We start from the raw sequence: 12,222 nt of genomic DNA, 5'->3' as shown, positions 1-12,222 counted from the left end.
CTTCCCACGATTCGGATCCAGAGTATACTTCTATTCACCGATTAAGTAAATAACTATCAAGAACGAACGAAGTAATCTTTTAACTTTGTTTAAGGTCCCTTTTTTTATTGAGAAAGGAGAATAGGAATGGAAAAAAAATACAAAGCCCAAAGTTATTTCTCTTTCTCCTTCAAGTTTACCTATTACGGTACCGGAATGAATGTGATCTCCACTGGACATACGTAACGCTTTAGCCAGTTTAATGCAAGGTTCGTAGCCAAAGAATATAGTTAAAAATATGTTGCTGATTTTGATGAGACTTTTTCTCATGTGGTTAACTTGTTACTATAAGGTATTTTTTAGAGGAATTATTGATTTGAGAGTATGTGGTAATGTTGGAATGAAATATGTAGGTATATAAATACGGTTTTTAAAAAAATATATATATATATTTAAAGAAAATGATCATTTAACAATGGTCAAATGACATGGCCCACCAAATTCAATCCCCCCCCCCCACACACACACACTTGGTTGAGGCAGGAAATAAACAGGTCAAATGAGTTTGGTAACGGGGCTATTTGTAAAAGTATAAACAATTTAACAAAATTAAATAAAATCTATCCCATTCCGGCGGTCCCAGCCCCTATATCGAAGATCGCTGTCGTAACACCATACTACTGTACCATCGTAACACCATACTCTGGGCATTATCATGTCGTCTAATTTTTATGTCAAATGTTCGAATAACACAATCTTTATTCATCCATTTACAAAAAAAATTGAATAATTTGTTTAATCATCGAGATTTTAATTCAGAGTTGTTGTAGAACGAACAGCACAAGATTATATCACTGGATGCGAAGTTGTAATTAGTAAAAAAAAATTGTAGTTCCTGACTCAAGCTTGTTCAAGTTAGACTCTATTGAAGCTTTAAGGATTCGTCTTAACTAGCTCGCTAGCGTCTTGCAACTAAAGTTATAGTTTTAAATCAATAACTAAAATGGTTTTCATCTTTTATTATTCTATTAAAGTCCGATATTATTTGAGAATTGAAAATTAGTGTTAGTGACAAAATGAAGCACGCAATGTTTGAACACCTAAAAGCATAGTCATCTTATTTGACCCAAAAATCATTTTGTTTGCTGTCATCTATCAATGCAGTACTCACCCACTTGATTTGGAAGGCTTCAAAAGTTCAAAGTCAACCATGATCTTTAAAAATATTTTAAAAATAATCAAATCATGATGCACATCTGACCATATAATTTCTTTTGGAGTTTTAGTTATGACTATGTTATCCTGCTGTATGTTCTCTCATTCAATAGTTGTTGTCAATTAAATGAAGCAACTTCTAATTTTCCATTTACTTTTCTTGATACTGTTAACAACAGAATCAACAGAAGCTCTTAATTTGGCCAAGAAAGGATGCCAAGAAAGATGCGGGGAGGTCGGGATTCCATTCCCTTTTGGAATCGGAGAACATTGTGCTTTGGACGAACGGTATGCTGTTGATTGTTACTCATCAATCCCATATCTGTCTGTATTCAAAAACATGGAGGTGATGAATGTAAGTTTGGAACAACAAACAATCACAGTAAACGCCTCAGTGAACTTTGATTGCAAGAATCGAGTCTTAAATAGTAGTCAAATCTTAATCAGCAACATCGACTTTGGAGGCAGTGGAAGTCCCTTCCTGTTTTCCAGATTGCATAACATATTCGTCGCTGTGGGATGTGGCAATGCTGTGATCAAGGATGTGGATGGGACTACTGTCACAGGATGTTCAACAACTTGTAGCAATGACACTTTTATCGACTTAAAGAACTGCTATGGCGTTGGGTGTTGCCAAGCGACAGTTCCATATCATCTCCAGCAGTTCACCTTGAATTCAACACGATTGGAAAGGCAGGGTGCAGATGGAACATGTGGATCCGCCTTCTTGGTGGATGAGGATTCATTCCTTAATGGAAACTTTTCTCTTCGGTTTATGTCTGGGGACCACTATTCTGTTCCGATATCACTTTTTTGGCCACTAGCACGTATTTACCCGCAAGACGTTCCAACTTTTAAGCGCCCAGAGTGCACAGATGTCGAGTTTTATCTACATGACGGTACATTGGAGGGTTACAGAAAGTGCCAGTGCAGTACATCAGAAGAAGGAAACCCATATCTACCAAATGGGTGCAGAAGTATGCAATTTTTCATTTGTTTTGCCAGTTCTAAGTTCTTTCTGTGCTGATTATTTTGTTTCTAATGTTATTATATTTGTGGTTTCGATCAGAAACTGAAAAATGTATGGAGTGTGAACGTAAGGGGGGTCTTTGTAGCCGCTCCTATAGTACAGAATATGATGATGCTACATCGCAAATTCTCTCCATACCGTCTTGTGACATACCATTTGGCCCCAAATCATCACTAGGTGTTATTCTGGGTAAGCTACTCTCTGGTTAGATTTAACATAAATTTTAAAAGTCTTGCTAATATTACATTTGTGAAAGAAATAACTTGATACCCTTGCTAATCTAGTCATGCTTAGAGATATCTTTTGTGGGAACACCAGATACCTTCAACAGTAAATTGTAGAATCTTCTAGCTAGGATTCCTGTGTTAATTTTCTGCATTTATCTTTCTCATTTTAGGTGTCAGCATAAGCTTGAGTTTGCTTTTCCTAACGGCGTTTATCTATGGATTACACAAAGTAATCACGAAAACCATAGAAAAGAGACAGAAAGAAAAGTTTTTTAAACGCAATGGTGGTCTACTTCTTAAACAACAAGAAGCAACTGATGCAGGCTTAATTGATAAAACCATACTTTTCACCTCCAAAGACTTGGAGATGGCCACTGACAATTATAACGAGAATAGAATTCTTGGCCGAGGAGGTCAAGGTACGGTGTATAAAGGCATGTTAGCAGATGGAAGAATTGTCGCTGTCAAGAAGTCAAAGATTGTTGATGAAAGCCAGTTAGATCAATTTATCAATGAGGTTGTGATTCTGTCACAAGTCAATCATAGGAATGTGGTCAAATTATTGGGATGCTGCCTAGAAACTGAGGTTCCTCAACTCGTCTCTGAATTTGTCCCAAACGGCACGTTGTATGACTTTATTCAAGATGATGCCGGTGAGTTTCAATTCTCTTTGAACACGAGATTACAAATTGCTACTGAGGTTGCAGGAGCACTCTCTTACTTACATTCAGCAACTTCCATTCCAATATACCATAGGGACATCAAGACCACCAATATTCTTTTGGATGAGAAGTATAGGGCCAAAGTTTCTGACTTTGGAACCTCCAGATTCGTCTCAATAGATCAAACTCACTTAACTACGTCAGTCAAAGGTACATTTGGTTATTTTGATCCAGAGTACTTCCAATCTAGTCAGTTCACCGAGAAAAGTGATGTCTATAGTTTTGGAGTTGTTTTGCTCGAACTTTTTACGAGAGAGAAGCCAATTTCCTTGACAAAATTTGGCGAACATAGAAATTTAGCAATATATTTTATGCTTGCCATGGAAGAAGGTCGTGTGATGTCTGTTTTTGACCAGGTGGTTGTGAACGAGGATTCAAAGGGTGTGCTCTTGGCAATAGCTAACTTGGCAACGCGATGTTTGAGTACGAATGGGAAACATAGACCAACAATGAAAGAAGTAGCTATTGAGTTAGAAGGAATTAGAATGTCACATGTGCCTTCTACAGTTGAACATCCACTGATGTTTACATATAACTGGTCAACATCAAGTTTCAAAGAAACAATTAATTAACCATTGGACGAGTTTTGTTTTAAGTTAGCGTTTAATCAAGTCATGATTTATTCTGTATCGCTTTGCTTGTAAAATAATTTGTATACAAGAGTTAAAGAAAAATTCTTATAGTACTATGTTGCTTTTGCAGATCTCATCTGATAAGGGTCGGTTGTTTCAAACTATTTTGCTCCTTTGGTTCTCTTTTCTCTACAACAAAGCTTACTTGTGAATAGGATTATCACTTATGGATGAGAGCAATTGAAATTTGAATGTCTACTAAAAAAAGTTCGGGGTTTATAAACAAGTAGGTAAAAGGGTAGAACTGACTGAGATCAATCATATTTCTTTGATGTTTAACAGTTTTAAATCATTGTAATGAATCTTTACAAACATGTATAATAATTCATTAACAGATACATTTCATGAACAATTTTGGTGTGAAACAATGTGATGTTTCTGTTGGAACCAGATCTCTTATTCAATTGAAAGGTTTTATTTACTAGCTTGAAAAGTGATGTTATATGAAACAAAAATGGGTATATGAAACTTGCAGAGAAGAACAATGAAAAGAAAACAGGTTATTTTATTCAATACTAAAGATGCCTTTAAATAGGCTATCATCCAACGTACATACTGAAACTTTCAAAATCACATGTGCAATTACCTATTCTAAAGGAAAGCTCTTAAAGAACCGGTCCCACTCTTCTACCAACGTTTATTCCCAAACTTAGTCAAACCTCACTTTAACTAAATTAAATAAAAGCTACTCCATAATTAAAACATATAATAATTAAACAAACTATGTAATAACCTGCTTGACTTAATAACTCACATCTATGTCAATATTACCCAACACTCACCCCCTAATCTTGACATAGATTATTTATTCTTCAAAGTAGTGTCGGCTCATCATCATCCTGGATTAAATTAGCTTCATCGTCTTTAGCCTTCCATTTAGTGCACTCATAAGAAAAGTGTCCAAATTCTCCACAATTAAAACACCGAAATGCACTTTTGTCACCTCGACCCGAGCCTCTTCCTCGACCTCTTTCACCTCTACCGTAGCCTCTTCCGCGGCCTCTTCCTCGTCCACCACTTCCACCATTCTTTTGTTCGGTCATCAAAAGTTGGCCTTGCTCTTCACCTTTTCACCAAGGCTTTTCCGTCTTTCTTCATACGCCTTGAGCCTTCCAACCGCTTCATCAAAGAGCATTGAGTCCAAATCGAAGCATTGCTCAATTGAAGTTACAATTTGAAGATAGGACTTTGGCATTGCATCAAGTAGCCTTCTCACCATTTCTTCTTCTTCAATTTCGTACCCGAGACCCCTCATCTTTGAAACCAATCCGCTCACCTTTGTAGCACCATCATCAACAAGTTCTCCTTCCTTCAACCGCAAACCTTCATGCTCTCTTCTCAATGTTGCAATTCGAGCCGCCCTAACTCGATCTACACCCAAGTATCGTGTTTTTAAACCATCCCACACTTTCTTCGGGTCCGTGTCACTCGACATTTGCGACACCATCTCCTCCGGTATAGCTTGAAATAGGAAGGCGAGCGCTTGTTTTGATTTGGGTCTGGGTCTTCACCTAATGCCCTCGGTTCGATCATCTCCAACAGACCATGCGCATCCAAAATAGATTTAACTTTGATAGCGCATACCGGATAATTGGTTGAGGTCAAAGTCGGAACTTGGTAAGACATCGAGCCTGCTTCTTTTGCTTGTACCATCGCCATTCTTCAGTTTCTTTCTTTCTTCTTTGAATCGACTGGCCTTTCTTTCTTTCTTTGTCGATTTATTCTTTCGCAGTTTCTTTCTTACCGGAGTCTCTTTCTTACCGGTTTTTCTTTCTAAGTTGCACCTGGCTTTCTTCTTTCTCTTTCTCACGGCACCTGGTTTTCCTCTTTCTCTTTCTCTCGGCACCTCTCTTTCTTCTTTCTCTCACAGGTTGCAACTATCTTTCTTCTTTCTTTGCTGATCTAAATCAGCTTCTTTCTTTCTTTCTTTCTTGCGAGAATCTTACATAAACTCGCTTATCTTTCTACTGCTATCTTCCAAGGATCGAGCCCTATGAGCTCCGATACCAAATGTTGGAAACAGATCTCTTATTCAATTGAAAGGTTTTATTTACTAGCTTGAAAAGTGATGTTATCTGAAACAAAAGTGGGTATATGAAACTTGCAGAGAAGAACAATGAAAAGAAAACAGGTTATTTTATTCAATACTAAAGATGCCTTTAAATAGGCTATCATCCAACGTACATACTGAAACTTTCAAAATCACATGTGCAATTACCTATTCTAAAGGAAAGCTCCTAAAGAACCGGTCCCACTCTTCTACCAACGTTTATTCCCAAACTTAGTCAAACCTCACTGTATTCTTCCTAACTAAATTAAATAAAAGCTACTCCATAATTAAAACATATAATAAACAAACTACGTAGTAACCTGCTTGACTTAATAACTCACATCTATGTCAATATTACCCAATAGTTTCAGTTATGACATAACATCCATTTGTGATCATCCAAAAATAACAACCAGAACCCTTTCATAACTGTCTTCCTTTGTACCAAAAAACTTGTCAACTTTGTTGCTATAGAAACTAAAAATCCTTGAAGTCTCACTAATTCAACCGGGCTTCTCTTTCGTGGTAAGAGTTAATATGCAACTCTATACGTGTTGCTTCATTATATCTTGGGAGGCAATTCATGAATGCCTAAGCAGAAAAATCAAAAGATCAAAGGGTGGGAGGGGGGATTGCTTTAAGGAAAGAGAGAGCTCGGCTTAAAGCAACAAGTGTTGGAAAAATTAGTGGAAAAGAGAGATGGTTCACCAGGTGTAAAGTACTATTTTCCCAAACTTCGCACAAATATGTTTATATTAACCTTGGTTAATATAAGTACTATTTAGTGGATTTCTGTTTTATGTTGTAAGGGCTTTAAAGTGAACCAAACCATGTTCAAATCGGAGTTAAGATGAATAAGATATCAATGCCCAAAGTTGAGACATGAATGATGAAAACTGAGAAAAAGAAGATAAAACGAGTGGGAGAAGTGGGAGGTGGTCCCAATTTCATAGACCCTCACATCATACGAAGCATCCTTAACTAGCACACTCATGTAGCGTATGCGCGTAATTTGGCGCTTTGATACCACAATTTCCATTGTGCGAGCCGCTTAAGAGTTCCTTTGTATTTTTTAAGGTTGGTTCGAGGGGCCTAGGTCAGGTGCGGCTGACCAAGGTTCGTATCTGGTGCAAGTCTAGCAGGTCTGTTCACCTGGAAAAATGATGAAGCCAGCAGTAGCAAATGTTTGACATCATCAATATCTATTGTGGTTCGAGCCAAACAAAAGGCTTTAGCAGCAGCAAATAGGGAGATGAATGCCCAGACCCAAGACATAATCAATAAGCGATTGGCCAACCTTCACATACTAGCTACTACTGTCGCAGACCCAAACTTAGACCAAATCATTGCACTACAGCCACTACCACTGTTCCCAACCCAACCCATGGAAATAGAACCTAACCCAGGAGACCAGATTCCCATACCTGCATTCGACCCAAACGGAATTATCGAGAACTCTACCCACAAGAGGAACCCATACCAAACCCTATAGCACCACACCCCAACCCTGACCCTCTAGATCTATATTGGGATGTCGATCAGTATGTTCGGGAAATACTAGAAAACCTATACCCATATGGAGAACCCCTACCACTGTATCCTGATCCAATACCAGCACCACCCCCACCCATGAGTACCGAAAACGTGCAGGAACTCTGCACTTTTGGTTATGAGTTAGTAGATGAAGGAGACAAAATAAGGCAAATAGGGGAAAGGCTCGTTTGGAAATATGACGAGCAAAATATGCAGTACTGGATGAACCCCTAGTAATAATAGTAATAATATATATATATATATATATATATATATATATATATATATATATATATATATATATATATATGTATATTTGTAGCTTGACAAAAAGAAAACAACTAAAATAAATATCCTAAATACTTACTGATGCATATCTAGTAAAGTACTCTAAATTCCAGTTGTAGCTTGTAATAGATATAGATATCTATAAAATAGAGTAAATGTCGCAATGCACGGCGATTTTGATTAATGTGTTTGTTTGTATGATTGTTCGCATTAAATCTTGTTCTATGATATTAATATTGGTAAATGTTTACAATGACAACGAAGTGAATCAGGAAACCCGAATAACGATAATAACGGGAACCAATTAGATAACAGTGCCATCCAACACATAATCGCACAAGGAATTATAGACGCTATGCCATATATTATCAAAACGGTTAAGGAAGTAGAAAATAATAAAACTAACAGTGGAAGTAAACGACCACCTACTAAACCCAGTCACAGCATAAACAATGGACCACTACTTCAATCGCCTATTCCAAAAAGAAGAAGAACCATGTTTTATGGTTGTTCTTACAAAGAATTCTGGTCTTGTAAACCAATGGATCTCGGGCAATGAAGGAGCCATTGCAGCTCTATGTTTGATAGAAAAGACTGAGGCAGTTTTAAAAATAAGCAAGTGTGCAGAGGAAGATAAAATCATGTTTGCTTCCAATCTTTTTAAGAATGCAGCTCTAGAATGGTGGAATACTATTCTCCAGTCTAGAGGGAGTGACAGAGTTTACAATATGGAATGGACTGAGTTTAGGAACATGGTTGAAAGAAAATTATGTCCTCCCAATGAAAAAGAACAAATTGCTAATAAGTTCTTAAACCTTAGAATGACTGGCATAGACTACAAGGGTTACACTACCGTATTCTTCGAATATGCTAGAATTGTGCCAACCATAGCATCACCAGAACCAGTATTAATCTCCCGTTACACCTGAGGATTAATCAGTGACATTAGACACGTAGTCAACGCAGCTAGACCACAAACTATAGAAGAAGCAGTAGAACTAGCAAATACCTTGACTGATGAGCTAGTACGTACACAAGAAGAGAACCAAAGGAAGAACCTAGTCCAAAAGCTTACCCAGGAAATCCGCTCCGGTAATTCCAATCGTGAGAAAAACATAGGTTCTACTTCTACACCTTACTGTAAGTCCTGCAAGAAAAAGCATTCGGGAAGATGTTCCACATACTGCAACTTCTACAAGATACCGGGACACAAGGAAGAAGATTGCAGGAAGAAACCCAGTAATGGAATATGCTTCAATTGTGGAGCAAATGGGCATATTAAGCAGAACTGTCCGAAACTAGCCCCACGCATGAACAACAAGACTACTAAGAATGCTAGAGCATTTGTTCTGACTGCAGAAGAAGCCAAGCTGATTCCGGACGTGATTGCCGGTACGTTTTTAGTTAATGATGTATTTGCTAAAGTATTATTTGACTCTGGTAGAAACCAAAGTTTTATTAATACTTCATTTTGCAAACTTCTAAATCAACCATTAACTAAACTTCAACAAGAATGCCTAGTAGAAACGGCAAATGGAGAATCCATTAAGATCACTGAAATCTTGTAGGGTGCAAGAATAGAAATTCTAAACCATAACTTTATTGCTAACCTTTACCCAATGAATCTGGCTGGATTTGATATTGTATTAGGAATGGATTGTTTAATAGCCAATAAAGCCAGTATTATATGTGATCAAAAGTCAGTACAAGTAAATTCACCAAAGGGTGAAAAGATCACAATTAAAGGTGACAAGCCAGCTAGATCTACGAAATTCATCTATGAGATGAAAACAGCCAGTTATGCAAGAAAAGGGTCATTACTGTATATGATTTCCATAATCATTAACACTAAAGGAAAAGAATTGAAAGATATTCCTGTAGTACCTCAATTCTCAGATGTTTTCCTAGAAGAATTACCGGGACTACCGCCGGACAGGGAAGTTGAATTCGGAATTCACCTGCTACCAGGGACAGCACCAATTGCCAAGGCACCTTACCGTTTGGCACCAGCAGAGATGCAAGAACTGAAGAAACAGTTAGATGAACTTCTAGAGAAAGGATTCATACAGCCCAGTTCATCGCCATGTGGAGCACCAATTTTGTTTGTCGAGAAGAAGGACGGATCAATGCGTATGCGCATTGATTACCGAGAATTAAACAAGGTCACGATTAAAAATCGGTACCCATTACCAAGGATCGATGATTTGTTTGATCAGTTGCAAGGAGCTCGATTCTTTTCTAAGTTCGACTTACGCTCACGATATCATCAACTGAAAGTACAGGAAGAGGACATTCCTAAAACTGCCTTCAGAACAAGGTATGGCCATTATGAATTTACAGTCATGCCCTTTGGTTTAACCAATGCCCAGCCGCATTTATGGACATGATGAACAGAATATGTAAACCATATCTGGATAAATTTATAATTGTCTTTATAGATGATATTCTCATTTACTCTAAGAGTAAAGAGGAACATGCAGTGCATCTTCATGCACTCCCTACATTATTTAGAAAAGAAAAGCGTTATGCTAAATTTTCGAAATGCGAATTTTGGTTAGAGGAAGTACAATTTCTTGGACATTTAGTCAATCATGAAGGAATTCATGTGGATCCCACAAAGATCGAAGCGATTACTAAATGGAAAGTCCCTGAATCACCAACGGAGGTGAGAAGTTTTCTAGGACTTGCAGGTTATTATAGACGGTTTATCCAAAACTTTTCTAGGATAGCCATTCCCTAAACAAAACTAACCTATAAATCAGTTAAGTTTGAATGGGGACCAAAACAGAAAGAAGCGTTTAGAATCCTTAAGCAAAGATTAACCAACGCACCCATACTTGCGCTACCAGAAGGAACTGAAGACTTTGTAGTCTATTATGACGCATCTAAATTAGGTTATGGATGTGTGTTGATGCAACGTCAAAAGGTTATAGCCTATGCCTCTAGACAACTTAAGAATCATGAAGAGAATTATACAACCCATGATTTAGAATTAGGAGCCATAATTTTTGCCCTTAAAATTTGGAGACATTACCTTTATGGTACTAAGTTTACCATTTTCACCGATCATAAGAGTTTAAGATATGTTTTCGGACAAAAAGAGTTAAATATGAGACAAAGACGCTGGATGGAAATTCTTAGTGATTATGATTGTACTATCCAGTATCATGCAGGAAAGGCAAATGTAGTAGTCGATGCTTTAAGTCGAAAGTATCATGAAAAACCAAGAAGAGTGTATTCTCTCAAATTAAATCTACAGATAGATTTAAATGAACAGATTAGGGAAGTACAAGAATCAGTAATCAAGGACGATACTGACAAGTTAAAAGGAATGATTAAGCAATTAGAACAAGGAACAGATGGAATTTGGAGATTCCACAAGAAAAGGATTTTGGTACCCAAACAAGGAAACCTACGCCACCGAATATTAGAAGAAGCCCATAAGTCTAAATATATGATACACCCCGGTAGTGATAAAATGTATCAAGACTTAAGAAAGAATTTCTGGTGGATATGAATGAAAAAGGATATAGCAGCCTATGTTGCCAAGTGTCTAACCTGTTCACAAGTTAAAGCTGAACATCAGAAACTCTCAGGTTTATTGCAGCAATTAGAAATGCCAATATGGAAATGGGAATTGATAACAATGGACTTTGTTACCAAATTACCTAAGACATGAAAAGGTAATGATAAAATCTGGGTGATTGTAGGTAGATTAACCAAGTCTGCTCATTTCTTACCGATGAAGGAAACTTTCAGTATGGAACAATTAGCCAAGCTATATGTAAATGAAGTAGTTTCATTACATGGAATTCCTTTATCTATTGTGTTTGATAGAGATAGTCGGTTTACTTCTCATTTTTGGACAAGTTTCCAAAAAGCAATGGGAACCAAGTTAAATCTAAGCACAGCTTATCATCCTTAAACGGATGGACAAAGCGAAAGGATAATTCAGATAATGGAAGATATGCTTAGAACTTGTGTAATGGATTTCGGAGGAAATTGGGACGATCATCTACCATAAATAAAATTTTCCTACAATAACAGCTATCATACCAGTATCAATGTTGCACCATTCGAAGCACTTTATGGACGAAAGTGTCGAACTACAGTCTATTGGGCGGAAATTGGAGAAAAGCAATTGTCTAGACCGTAGATAGTACAAGAAACAACAGACAAGATTATTCAAGTCAAGGAAAGACTAAAAGCAGCACGCGATCGTCAAAAGAGTTATGCTGATAACAGGCGAAAACCGTTGGAATTTCAAGTAGGAGATAAGGTATTATTAAAGGTTTCACCATGGAAAGGGATAGTTAGATTCCTCAAAAGGGGAAAGCTAAGCCCCAGGTATGTTGGACCTTTTGAGATTATTAGAAGAATAAGACCAGTAGCTTACCAGCTACAACTGCCAGAGGAAACGGCAAGAATACATGTTGTATTTCATGTATGTAATCTCAAAAAGTGCTTAGCGGATGAATCATTGGTGGTACCTCTTAAGGACATAGAGGTAAATGAGAAACTTAAGTTTGTAGAGAAACCCCTACAG

At 37.3% G+C, this 12,222-nt stretch overlaps 1 protein-coding gene across 3 annotated transcripts; it reads left to right on the top strand.

The window, feature by feature from the left end:
- Positions 1–1,230: 1,230 nt before the first annotated feature.
- Positions 1,231–4,157, top strand: LOC110903783 (wall-associated receptor kinase-like 2). 3 transcript variants are annotated; one of them, XM_035983272.1, is made up of 4 exons: positions 1,236–2,171; positions 2,264–2,413; positions 2,622–3,323; positions 3,876–4,157. In XM_035983272.1, the coding sequence occupies exons 1-4, from the start codon at positions 1,322–1,324 to the stop codon at positions 3,884–3,886; spliced, it is 1,713 nt and encodes a 570-aa protein (XP_035839165.1). In that variant the 5' UTR covers positions 1,236–1,321; the 3' UTR covers positions 3,887–4,157. The 3 variants fall into 3 exon arrangements, with proteins under 3 accessions (XP_022005263.1, XP_035839165.1, XP_035839164.1); XM_035983271.1 differs by lacking the exon at positions 3,876–4,157 and adding an exon at positions 3,530–3,716; XM_022149571.2 differs by lacking the exon at positions 3,876–4,157 and having other exon boundaries at positions 1,231–2,171; positions 2,622–3,872.
- The last annotated feature ends 8,065 nt before the right edge of the window (positions 4,158–12,222 follow it).

The sequence above is a fragment of the Helianthus annuus genome, chromosome 14, assembly GCF_002127325.2.
Source record: "Helianthus annuus cultivar XRQ/B chromosome 14, HanXRQr2.0-SUNRISE, whole genome shotgun sequence".
Taxonomy (NCBI): domain Eukaryota; kingdom Viridiplantae; phylum Streptophyta; class Magnoliopsida; order Asterales; family Asteraceae; genus Helianthus; species Helianthus annuus.
This window is presented reverse-complemented; position numbering and strand designations above follow the sequence as displayed.